This window comes from Amblyomma americanum, chromosome 6 (genome assembly GCF_052857255.1).
Source record: "Amblyomma americanum isolate KBUSLIRL-KWMA chromosome 6, ASM5285725v1, whole genome shotgun sequence".
Taxonomy (NCBI): domain Eukaryota; kingdom Metazoa; phylum Arthropoda; class Arachnida; order Ixodida; family Ixodidae; genus Amblyomma; species Amblyomma americanum.
In genome coordinates this window covers 74,007,926-74,020,720 of record NC_135502.1, presented here as the reverse complement: position 1 = coordinate 74,020,720, position 12,795 = coordinate 74,007,926, and the positions used below count along the sequence as shown (strand labels likewise).

Below are 12,795 nucleotides of genomic sequence, written 5' to 3'. Positions count from 1 at the left end.
TGAGCTAAATTGCCTTACTGCTTGATGCAGCGACTTCGCCGAACGTACCTAAACTACGATTCTTTTCTTTCTTCATTCACATTAGATGATCTCGTTTCATTATTACTTGATGACTCAATGTCTCCACCAACTTAATTACCATCACTGCACAGTGAATAAAGATACTGCGCCTGTTTCCACCACTGAAACCGCATTAGATGAAATGTAACCGTTCATATACAGCAACACACACAAAAAAGAGAGAGAGAGAGAGAGAGAGAGAGAGAGCGATTGATGTTCAGATGCGTCAGAGACACACGCTTGCAAAAAAATAGAGATCTTTTATTAGCGCAATCATAAAAATTCCAGTTTCAATACTGAGCCTTCACATTATGCTGTACCATCAATGAGCAGTTTTTGGTTTAATTACACTATCTACACAATGTCGAAGAGCAGTTATCACATTCTTAGGATCCTTGCTCTTTGTAATGGCTGTTCCTGAGACGATCATGTTAGCTCCAGCCTGAAACACAAACAAAAACCAGTCAGCTTTTTTTTTTTTAAATAAACATCAAAATAGAGGCCACCAGCTGGTGCAAATGTATTTATTTTTCATGCGCAATGAAAAACACAATGAATACCTGAGCACATTCTTGAATTGTGTTTGGTCCTACTCCACCGTCCACTTCAATGTCCAGGTCTTTAAACTTCGAACGCAAAAGCTTCACCTACAGAATGAAGTAACCCAAGAGACTCAACATCAGCAGCAAGATAAACATAAAAAAAAATTCGATTTCTTCTGCCTGTCCTATTACAGCAAGCACAATTATGCATTCGAGTTTTAGTACGAACTTCATGCAGAAACAAGAGAAGAAAAAAAAATTCAAGGACAGTTACAAGTGCGTAACACAAATGTTTGAGCGTCCACATCCCATTGCCGCGGTAGATACCCAAGGAACTAGGCCACTCGTCACCTCCAACCTTCCCAAGGCAAGTGGCATGTGGCGCTGCAGATGCAAACGACACCAATGGCGCGAAACTGAGGAATGAATTAATAAGAGCTAACACTCTAAAAAGATGTACTCTCCAAAAATAAAGGCTAGAGAAGTCAAAAATGAAAAGATAATGATTCCCACTCAAGAAGCTAAGCCAGAAGGACAGAAAAATCTGGATTTCTGTGCCCTCCTCCAGTTAAGAAGTCATAGCAGTTTTATTATATACCCCCCGCTTGACGAAAGTGCCCAATCCAAGTCTCACAATGGCCAGAATCCACCTAGATACCATGGGAATGAGCACAGATTCTCTACAGCATCCACTTCCAAGCCTACCTGAATGGATTTCTCACTGACCACCAGGTATACATAGGAGCTTTGACTACAAAATGCTATGATGGCAAAACTGTTTAACCTGGACTAGTATGTTCCTCACATTGCTGTAAAAGGGCGGGCAGCTTCAACTCATCTGGCAAATTTGCTTCCAAAAAAAGCTTACTTTTGATTAACAGGAAATACCCACTGCAGTGGCTCATTGGTTATGGTTCTCGGCTGCTGACCTGAAAGATGCGAGTTCGATCTTGGCCGTGATGGTCGCATTTTGATGCAGGCGGAATGCTAGAGGCCCGTGTACCCAAGGTGGCTGAAATTTCCGGAGCCCTTCAATACAGAGTCCCACACAGCCCGAGTCGCTTTGGGACATTAAACCCCCATAAATTAATGAACTAATTATCAGGAAATAATCAGCCTCAGTTGATTTTGTGCATGTGTGCAAAGTTTGAGACATAACAAAGAAGTATAAAAACTGAAGACACTGAACTTCATTTTGATGGTTTCTTAATACAAGCACTACATACATTTCAATAACAAAAAAAACACAAAAATATTCAGTACAATTTTGCAGTCTCGTAGGGCTCTATGGAAGACTCGTGAGTATATACAGTCGAGCCCACTTATAACGGCCACAGTTATCATGAAAACTCGCTTATTACAAATAAGAGTGGAGCTACTGTCAAAATATGTATTAGGGCTATGGCATTGCGTCTCATATACAACGAACAACTATGGCTGCATCACTTGGTTATAACGAATGAGTAGGTGCCTTAAACTCGCCTTTGAAGGAGAAAAACATGCATTTCCTCCATAGCGCAATGACTGAAGAGCATGTCCCAGCTCCCGTGATCCCTTCAAAAATAGTGTCGACCCCAAAAAACAATAAAAATGGTGGCATTGAAATTGCATTTAACTGCCAGACAAGCAGCCTGAGAGGCTACAAGTTGAATCGGTGCGGGTGTGCTTGCTGGTTGGGCAAAGCATCTTAAGTAGAAGCAGAAGCATGGTGAGCGCAATAAAGGGGCTGCTTTGAAAGCGAAACTACTGTACACGTCTGGTGATCAGCAGGTGACAGCAATTTGAAAAGTCTGAATACTAGTCACGAGGTTTGCCATGCTGGCCCACCTGGTCACGTGACGTGCGTTGCCTGCCCTATTGTATTTCTGCCTTTGGTGCTGTGGCTGCATGCAGGCAGCGCTCAGACGGCCGAGTCCAGTATCGGTCACCCTTGTGTAGAGCGGCCTAGTAGTGCACACCAAGCAATTGAAACCGAAATCAGACGTTAACCGATGGTTTTTCGGTTAAAGTGCTAGTTCCCACCTCGCTTCTAGGGTTACACGCCTCTACTTCCGTGCAAAGGTTGCTTTAAAAAGTGACCAGCTGATGCAAGGTGATTTGAAGCCGAATGCTCTGCTCAAGTGGTTTACGTAAGGGGGTGCGCCGCTGTGGTAGCTTAGTGGTTATGGCGCTCGGCTGCTGATCTGAAAGACGCGGGTTCGATCCTGGTTGTGGCGGTCGAATTTCGATGGAAGCGAAATTCTAGAGGCCTGTGTACTGCGTGATGTCAGAGCACGTTAGAGAACCCCAGGCGGTCGAAATTTCCAAAGCCCTTCACTGCGGCGTCCCTTATAGCCTCAGTCGCTTTCAGATGTGAAACACTATAGACCATAAGGGAGTGTAAACTGTAAGTTCTGCATGTATGTGCAGCGGTAGCTTCATCGCTGCATTCTTACAACTTTGTCAAGGATCAAAGGCAAGTATGCCAACCTATCACCACGTGCGTGAACGCCTCAATCGCTATCGGTATTATCGCGCCCCGAAAGCCACTCGTCTGCAGCAAGGGTCTCAGCCAGGAGCCCGTGACTGCGATGGAGAGCTTAGAATTTCTTGACAGGGTCTAGTTTGAAGAAAAAGACTCGCACAATGGACTCTTTAAAGAAATCAATGCCAATTTTGCTTGAGTAGGACAAGTCCACTTACTACAAACTTCAGATACAACACACACTATTTCCTTGACCGTGAGGTTCGTTATAAGTGCGCTCGACTGTAGTGAGTTTCAAAACATGGAACCACACTATGGAATCACACCATGGAACAAAACCATGGAAGCCGCCAGACTGATTCAGTGGTTATGGCAATAAGCTGCCGAGCCTGATGTCACCAGACCAAATTGCAGCATGATGGCCACATTTAAACGGACGCAAATGTGAATATGCTAATGTGCTGTGCAATGTTACTGCACAATAAAAGAAAAACTCCAGATGGTCATGTTTAATTTCAAGCCGTTTGCTACAATGTTTCACTTAGCTCACATGTAGCTGCAAGATATTTTACCTTTTATGCTAGTCATAAACTTTTGTTTGTTGCCTAAACCATACTACTATCTATTTGTTATTGACATACCATTTTCTTCTTCATTGCTCACCGCATTGCCGCCAGCCTAATTTATAACTCTTTTGATATTTTCTAACAACTTTTGGCCCAACAGGTGGCAACAGGAATATACATACACTGATTACTTTCCTCTTCAAGAATATCAGTACGTTATCAATATGTTGCTGTCTATGATTTGAAAGTGACAGCTAAACGCACTTCACCTATGCAGTTGCAATAAACTGCTGATATGACGCCTTTTGAATGGCAATTAAACAAATGTGTTTAGAAATAATTCCTGGCTGAATAACAGACAATATATTATCACTACATGTATAGAAGGTGCTGATGTAAGTTTTTTTGTTCCTGACAATTACATTAAAATGAGGTGCTGCTATACCTTCCATGAGAGTCGAGGATAAATGGCAAGCCTAACCAAAAGAAAATGATAAGACTGTGCAACATCTTGAGTTCTTGCCTCCAACCTTTTTCAGACAAGCTGGTTGTCACTATGTCGTACTCAGTATATGTGCACTAGACAGAAAAAGTACACATTAGTACCTGACTCGATGTGGGTAGGAACACATTATTTTGTCACTAATCAGCCTCAGCCACATGTTTTACCACTTGGAGACACTGCTTAAGTGAGCAAATTATTTGCAGGTACAAAAAGCCTAACTTCATTGTTCACTTCAGTTAGACTATGCAGACAAGGGCTGTTTGCTTAGCGCTGTGCTTTCTTCTACCAACAAATCTTCAATGTAAACAACAGATGGCTTTATGAATGTGTTTAAATGCAAACTGATGAGGATATGAGACAGAAACAAAGCACAGCACCAACTTTAAACTAAATTTTATTGACAGCATGGAGGCATATATACAGAAGCGAGCACACAAAGACAACTTAATGAATACGTGCCCTAATTTCCAACAAGAAATGCTACTTCTTTATACAAAAGACTGACTGATGCCACATTTATGCACTCTGCTTGTTCCTTGCATTTCAAATGCGCCTCGATAATCTCACAGGCATCTCAAGCCCTGCTCCTAGCTACTAATGTGCATTTTACTAAACAGTGGCTTACAGGATTTGCTGGGACAGTCATGACAGTGTACTAACAAGTGACCATCTCTGTTTTTCACTTTACACGCATGTACACTGAGCCTATCATTTAGGCATCCTCTGGTTTACCCACTTTGCCACATGTCAGTAGAATCCAGTATATACAAGGAAATATTTAAGATAAAGAAATATCGTTCCTGGATGGCATTAGGATGTTCATACGCCATTTTCTTCTTTTTACGTTGTGTGCTCACTTCTGCATATACGCCTCTATGCAGTCAAGAAAATTCAGTTAAAAGTTAGCGCTGCGTGTTGTCCCTGTAGCATGACCTCTTCAATTTGTGCTATAGCACATTCACAAGTATGTGCAACATACTCACAAATGTTGTGTCATGTGTCATATGTGCAGTATGAGAGTCAAACGCTCATGCCTATGCTTAAACTATCACAAAAATCTTGACTAAATGTGCATGTGATTCCCCTCTCTTCAAGCAAAATGCAAGCTAATGCCACCATCTTTTGACAGAGTTCAGAAGTAACAAGTACATGAGCCTGACTGTGATTGTTCTTTTGGGTGCAAGGTAGATGGAATGTGTCGCACTTTCTCTAGATTGCTTAGACAAAATTTAGAGCAAATGAGCTGAACTAATCAGATATGGTTGGATCGTGGACAGCAGCAGCAGTAACACATCAGTTGCCCTGCCATCATAGAGCTTTGGGTGCACTGATCATAATTATTTTTTAACCATGCAAGAGTAGCTTAATGAAACAATGCTATGGCTAACGTGCTTGATCTTCTCAATATGGGGTTAAAGACCAATTTTTAAAGAATTTGCCCCAAAGAAGCAGAGCACAAGGCCAGGAAAAAGCTCGTTCCCAATGGAAAACCAGTGGGCACCCTGCGGCACTAGGTATCAAACTCCACAACTCTTACATATGAGATAGATGCTGAAAATGATAAGTCATTACTGTAGTCCAAGAGCACTGCAACTGTGACAGGCATAATAATATGCGACAAGAGACATCCAGGACCTGATGTCCCATAAACAGGATCTAACAGGACATAACAGGCTTACCTCATATATAACCAATATTGCCTAAATGTACTAGAGACCGCTTGGAAACAGACACACCATAGTGCAGCCTACTCTGTGCCCTGCTTGACAGCTAATACACACATTGGCAAATGCGACCTGCATAGTACTGTATTGACTGCTACAGGGACACCATTGCTAGCATTGACAGTGATGCGATTGGCCCAAGTTACTTTGGAGCAGGTGCGCCCACCGGATTCAGTTTCAGTGAATAATTACAAAAGTAAGACAAAGAAAGAACCCTTAACCTGCATAAGCACTGCTTCCACACTGATCTTAACACCGTAAAAAAAAAGTGCTAGTTTTATTACAAACGCAACGCCATAGTTTTTCAAGCTACTAATTAGCAGGGCAAAGGAGCGAATCCCCAAACAGAGGCGGGCCAAAAATTTCGCAGTCTCCCACTTTGGCCACGAAAATGCATGAAACCCAACAGTGCTTGCAAACCTTCACATAATAATAATAAATTGGTTGTTGGGGAAAAAAAATGGTGCAGTATCTGTCTCACATCTCGGGGGACGCCTGAACAGCACTGTAAGGGAAGTAATAAAGGAGGGACTGAGGGAAGAAAGGAAGAAAGAGGTGGGGTAGTGGAGGGCTCCCTAGTGGAGGGTTCTAGTATAATTTCGACCACCTGGGGATCTTTAACATGCACTGACATCGCACAGAACATTGCACTGACATCCCACAGCACACCGGAGCCTTTGCGTTTCGCCTCCATCGAAACACGGCCGCCGTGGTGGGGTTCGAACCCGGGTACTCCGGATCAGTAGCCGAGCGCCCTAACCACTGAGCTACAGTGGCGGGTGCAAATCTTCACGCTTTGCAAAAAGAGAAGCGAAAGGAGGAAGCCTCAAAAACGTCGGCACCTTGCTGTAGTCATCCGGAGATGTGGAGGGCAGGCTGGAAACAGCACAGCAAATATTCATGCTGTGCACGTATCCAGCCTGCCCTCCTCCCCTCCAGGTGACTACAGCAAGATGTCGACATGTATGAGGTTTCTTTCGCTTCTCCTTTTCATGGAGCATGTCTAACATCGGCTAGTGAAGGACGCTGTCAACATGGTGTACCATGAGCATGGTGCTAGGCATGAAGATGCTTTTTGTACTACATGCAGCGCCCGATGAGCATTTTTTTCTTAAAATAAATAAGGCATTTGGCCCAGGCTTGGTGCAGACTACTGGTATTTTGTTATAATGTAGCAGCATGTAGCAAGGTCAGCCTTTTGGTGGAGTTTGACACAATCTGCACAGCAATCGTGTCACTGCACTGATAGTAATGGTGGTACCGTGTAGTTCCTCAGCCCACAACTACCCCAAAACAGCATATTTACATCCACAACTGATTAAAACAAGTCCTTAAATTCTTGCTTCCTTCATGATAGCATGTGTGGGGAAAAGGTTAAATAGCATTGATAATAACAATCGAAACAGCTCAAGCTAAATTCCCAAACTTTTCTGCAGTAATAAAAAATGAATGTCTTTTTATGAGCTGAAGCCACAGAAGGGCTAAAGCTACCCAAATGAGATGCATAGTGTTAGATGGCTATGGATTCATTTTTATCGTCTGGGGCTATTAGATATGCACGGAACCCTCTGTGTATAAGCTTTCTTCCATTCCACATATAACACAATTGATTTTTTTTTTATTGTATAAGTTTCTTAATTATTTAATGTGCCACAGGCCTTGCTGGGCAGTAAGAGCAGTAGAAACAATAGCACAAAAAAACACAAAAAGTTAGCACAATTTAAGAAATGCACCAAGGTCAGAAAGAGCATTATTAAAATAAATATCAGGTACATACACACAAGGCTCGTTCGGCTTGCAAAAGTAAAGATTAAAAGCAGCATCAGCAACAGATACCATAAAGACGCACATTCTGCTCCATAGCATCCCTTCAACCATCAGCCATAAACGTGATTATTTCACACTGCCCTACGAATTTCTATCTCTGTGGCAAAAACACCAGCAGATTCAGAGGTCTCTAATTCCCATCTCAGTTTGTTCCGTATTTCTGCACCTCAAGGAACAAAAATAAAAGAATACTTGAACGTGTTGCAGCGGGAGATAAATGACATGACGCTCTTGTCGCAGCCCATTCTGGCCGAGTGATGATATGGCAGCTTCAACCACTTGTGTTTGTTGATAGCAACACAACCAAGATAAAGAAGGTAAAGGAACTTTATAGAGGCAGCATGCCAATGGATCGGATCGCCATTGTCTGAACGTTTGCCATATTGGAATTGGCGCTCGAGGTTTAACGTCCCAGAGGCGCAAGTGGGCTATGAAAGATGCAATTGTCGAGGGCTCTGGATTAATTACAACTGCCTGGCATTCTTTAAAGGAACAATGAGGACAAACTGAAGTTGCCTATATCTACTGATTACCTCGACCCTATGACAAAGAGGCTATTTTTGCTGAAAATGGAGCTTCCATTAGCTATACAAGGCCCAGAAATGAAGTACATGTATTGCCACCATCCGCTGTTTCCACAAGCAAACTTCAGTGACATGGATGTTTTTTTTGCGTTGCACATCTCTGAGGTTACAAAGCCACACTGCCATGCACTTCCACCAGTTATTACGGAGTTTTTTTCATGACTGATGTCACAAGTTTGAATTGAGTGGCAAGAAAAAAAATAATTTTTAATTTTTAAATGTAGTTGTGTCAGCAGTAATGCATCTTTTGCTGCCAAACATCGACATATCTACTAAGAGTCAAACAACTGATCTTTACTACGAACAAAATTAGCTGCCGTTGTCTCCGGTGCACCTTTTCGATGATATCACACAGCAGACAGCCACTTTTGCATCCAGCTTCCATCAAAATGTGGCCACTGCAACTGGAACTCAATCCCGTGACCTTGCCAAAGAACTTTATTCTGAACTTCTCCTAACTGATTAGCACAATATGTATAAGTAGGGCACGCTTGCTATTGATTCTAAATAACACTGCTATATTAAAGTATATGTTGTAAAGAGCTTTATAACTTGCAAGCCTGACATTCGCTGTTTCCACTTTCCTGGGAAAAAGCCTGTCTATGTGGCGTTGTTTATGCGTCTTTAATGTGAAGTAGGAATCTTGCATGAATCTCTGCTTACTATGCATGTCATTATCCTCATTGAGTTATGAATGCAGTAGAAGGCCAAACTATGACAGCATTAGGCTCAACAAAGGGAAGTATGCTTGAATGCCTGAAAACTTATTTTTGCTATCTTAGATGCAGGAAAAACTAATAGCCTGAAATGCAGCACCATTTGCCTCCCAGACAAATGATGCCACGCACAAGCATATAAAATGGTCTGGTCGAGAACGGTGAGGTCCAAGACCCACCTCACTTGTCTTTCCTTCCTTCCTTCTTCCTTTCACTTTCTACTATCAAGCTACCATCACTAACAAAAAAAAAAGCCTAAAGGAAGAACATTTGCCCAAGAAAATGCCATAGCTGGATCTGAGAGTAAGTAACAAAAATCGCATCCAAGAAGCATCACTACTGTAAGACAACTTCAGAGGTAGACAAAGTCTTTTTAAATGGTGTTTTATAATGACAAGAAAATAGCAACCAAGCAAGGTCACATAAAAGCATCACCAAATTCCACCTGCACACAAAATCAGAGAGCAAATGAACAAATTAGGAAATGAGCCGCATTCACTGAAAACCTAACGGTTATTGTCTAGACTTGCCTAACAGTTATCGTCTACACTTACAGATGTGTGGAGAAAGCGAATTGAGAGCACTGTGTTCGAGAATGTCAAGAGAATAAAACTTGCTGCACAAATACCGATGCCTAGTAGATGAGAAAGAAGTGAATGAACAAGTACCTTGGGCATCATGTCAGCCATGAAGCTCTGGCCCCCAAATCCAGGCTCCACGGTCATCACAAGCACCATGTCGACATGTTCCACCAGTGGAAGTACTACGTCCACAGGCGTTTTCGGCTTGATTCCTACCCCAACCTGCACAAAACAAAGCAGTATCTGGTTTCAGAGCCAAGAACACATGGAGAGAATTGATAACTGCATTAAATAAAGTGGTTTTATAGGTGGGAGATTCAAACTACCTAATGCTATGAAATCACTCGAAAACATTCTGTGGGTAAGTACAAAAGGTATGTTTTGGAAGCAAGAGGAGAGAACCCATGTACTAATAAGATGTTTCATTTGCATCATTGTATCAGGCACTGCCCACTCTAACAACATCCACCTCCAAGGCAGTTGGGCATTTCAAATGGCAGCTGTGATGCTGAATGTTTTCACAGTGTACAAAAAAAGCCAGGGAGGCCTAGGGTGTAGAAATGCTACATGTGGGAACAGTAATGCATGCAATGAAATAACTGAAGTAAATTAGAAAAATATACCTGACTTTATCCGTAGTTTCTTGGTGGAAGCTGAAATTTGTAGTCATTTATGAAAGTAATCAGCAAACAAAAAATCTGCAGCATCAAAAACTTGCGCTAGTAAATTATTTTTGTGGAAAAACATAACTGGAAAATCCCTGAATTATCAAACTTTTTGTTGGATATCCTGCTTTCTACAAGAATTTGGACTAAAATAGTACCAGAGTTTTACCACTTGAATTAAAAAAAATAACCGAGAATGAAAGGCCCTAAATATAGAAGGAGCAAAATAGCTGTCCAGAATGCCCGAACTGAGCCTCCCTGGCTGCGCACATGACATCTAGTGGTAATGCCCGGTTAGAAACAGGCTGCACATGAGCATGGACTCCTACTCTGACAGGACTGTTTGCATGTAGCCCATTTAAAAAGAGGCAGTATCTACATGTCGTGCATGCAGTCCAGAGCAAGCGCATGGATGTTTTAGACAAACGTTTTGCTCTCTGTGTGCCAACCCATTCTTACCCTCCTAGTAATTTCTTTCCCACTGCACGGATCTGGGATCACTACTTGGCCTATATAGATGTATATATACTCCTTTACTGCTTCCAATACCTCACTACCTACCACTAACTGCTGCTCCCCTCCCAGGCTTTTGAAGCAATGAAATATACACCAGACATAATGAGGCATACTTTGTACTATATCAATCACTCCAAGCATAATAAACCGAGGAAAGCAGACGCCATGTGCGCAGTAAGCTGCATAGTTCAATATAGAAATAAAGAACTCGAGAAATTTTGAGCTAACCCAAGGCCTTCTTAGAAAGTTTCTGCGTGGCAAATGCATTATTTTATAATAAGGGAGCAATTATTCATTAGTGCCCATCCAAGTGCAGCCATACGCCTACGACGGAAAGCTATACACTCATAACTTTTATTTATGAATATCACTGCCAAACAGCTTGAAAGCCACAAGTTTACCTGCAACAGACTGCTTGATCCTCAAAAGATAGCATTACATGCAGCAGAGAGAGGGTAAGATGTGTGTGGCAAAGAATTTGATAAAAACAATAACTGTGGCCATGCTCTGTGACTAACTGCCCAACTATAAGGCTCCAATTTCAACAAATTAATGCATGCTAAACTCTTTTGTCCCAGACTGAAGCATTTTTCTTTACACTTTCATCCGCAGTGCACTGTGACTTGGGAGAAGTCCTCAACGAGACGCCAGTTTCTTGGCTTTACTTCCTACTTTGCTAACCATGTAGACTAACCTTCATGCCGGCTTCCCTGATCTTGCGAACAACGCCAAGGGGATCTGAGGTTGCCTCATAGTGGAACGTATACTGATCAGCTCCAGCATCTGCCATCGGTGATATCCACTGCAAAGAGAAACACCGAAGAATATAGTCCAGGGGCAATGCAATAGCAGTGTTGCCGTGCCCATCACAGTTTTACGTTCTCTGTTACGAAATATCGCTAAGACTGCTGTTCCTACACATATTTTTGCAGCAAAATGAAGTACTATTTGAATAGCAGTTCAGACAAATTACGCCATAATGCAGCAGAAAAATTAATTGTCGCCTGGTAACGGTCATTCATTGAGTGCAGTGAGCCAAAACAATTTTATGCGAAGCAAATAATTACCATGCCAACTCAGAACGCATGGTCAATAAACAAGCTATAAGAAAAAAAAAGTAAAGATGCCGTAAACAAAAGCGTACAAAATTCTTACTTTCTCCGGCGCAAGCACCATCATATGCATGTCAAAGAAGGTCTTCGGTAGCTTGCTTTTGAGGCACTTGACAACAGGATGTCCGAAAGTAAGGTTGGGCACGAAGTGGCCATCCATTACGTCAAGGTGAAGATAGTCAGCTCCACTGTCCAAGAGCTTTTGAGATTCCTCGTAAATACACGCCAAGTCGGCGTTGAGGATCGACGGCCCGATTTTGCAAGTCAAACTTGAAATCATTTTAAAGTGGCCCCCGGCAAAATGCTTGTGAGACAAAATGTACAGGAATCTATATATCATGCGAACAGCACATGCACTAAGACGAAAAGCGCCCTTAAAGCGTATGCTACTACAAATCTGTTCCCTTATCAGTAACTTTATCGCACGGCACACACTCTGAGCACGGCTAATCACTTCTCCAAACGCTCTAAACACATCACATGTGCGTCGGCCGTCGGAAGCGTCGGCTCCCTAGCAATGCTTGATGGGGCTAGTATTGAAGCGATTAAGCACAGCCGCAGATTCGTAGGCCAGTTTCGGTAATAATAATAATAATAATAATAATAATAATAATAATAATAATAATTATAATTGGTTTTGGGGGAAAGGAAATGGCGCAGTATCTGTCTCATATATCGGAGGACAACTGAACCTCGCCGTAAGGGAAGGAATAAAGGAGGGAGTGAAAGAAGAAAGGAAGAAAGAGGTGCCGTAGTGGAGGGCTCCGGAATAATTTCGACCACCTGGGGATCTTTTAACGTGCACTGACATCGCACAGCACACGAGAGCCTAGCGTTTTTCCTCCATAAAAACGCAGCCGCCGCGGTCGGGTTCGAACCCGGGAACTCTGGATGAGTAGTCGAGCGCCCTAAACACTGAACCACCGCGGCGGT

At 42.4% G+C, this 12,795-nt stretch overlaps 1 protein-coding gene across 1 annotated transcript; it reads right to left on the bottom strand.

Annotated features, from left to right (window-relative positions):
* Positions 1-300: 300 nt before the first annotated feature.
* On the bottom strand, positions 301-12,369 carry Rpe (ribulose-phosphate 3-epimerase). Its single transcript, XM_077627305.1, has 5 exons — positions 11,906-12,369; positions 11,445-11,552; positions 9,657-9,791; positions 621-707; positions 301-502 (listed from the first exon to the last, which is right to left on the bottom strand). The coding sequence occupies exons 1-5, from the start codon at positions 12,200-12,202 to the stop codon at positions 383-385; spliced, it is 747 nt and encodes a 248-aa protein (XP_077483431.1). The 5' UTR covers positions 12,203-12,369; the 3' UTR covers positions 301-382.
* Positions 12,370-12,795: the final 426 nt, after the last annotated feature.

Excerpts from the sequence above, each read along its gene's own strand:
- Rpe (XM_077627305.1), bottom strand. The coding sequence starts at position 12,202 with ATGATATATAGATTCCTGTACATTTTGTCTCACAAGCATTTTGCCGGG. Across the intron at positions 11,553-11,905 it reads TGGTGCTTGCGCCGGAGAAA|TGGATATCACCGATGGCAGA; the intron begins GTAAGAATTTTG and ends TTCTCTTTGCAG. Across the intron at positions 503-620 it reads CAATTCAAGAATGTGCTCAG|GCTGGAGCTAACATGATCGT; the intron begins GTATTCATTGTG and ends TTTGTGTTTCAG.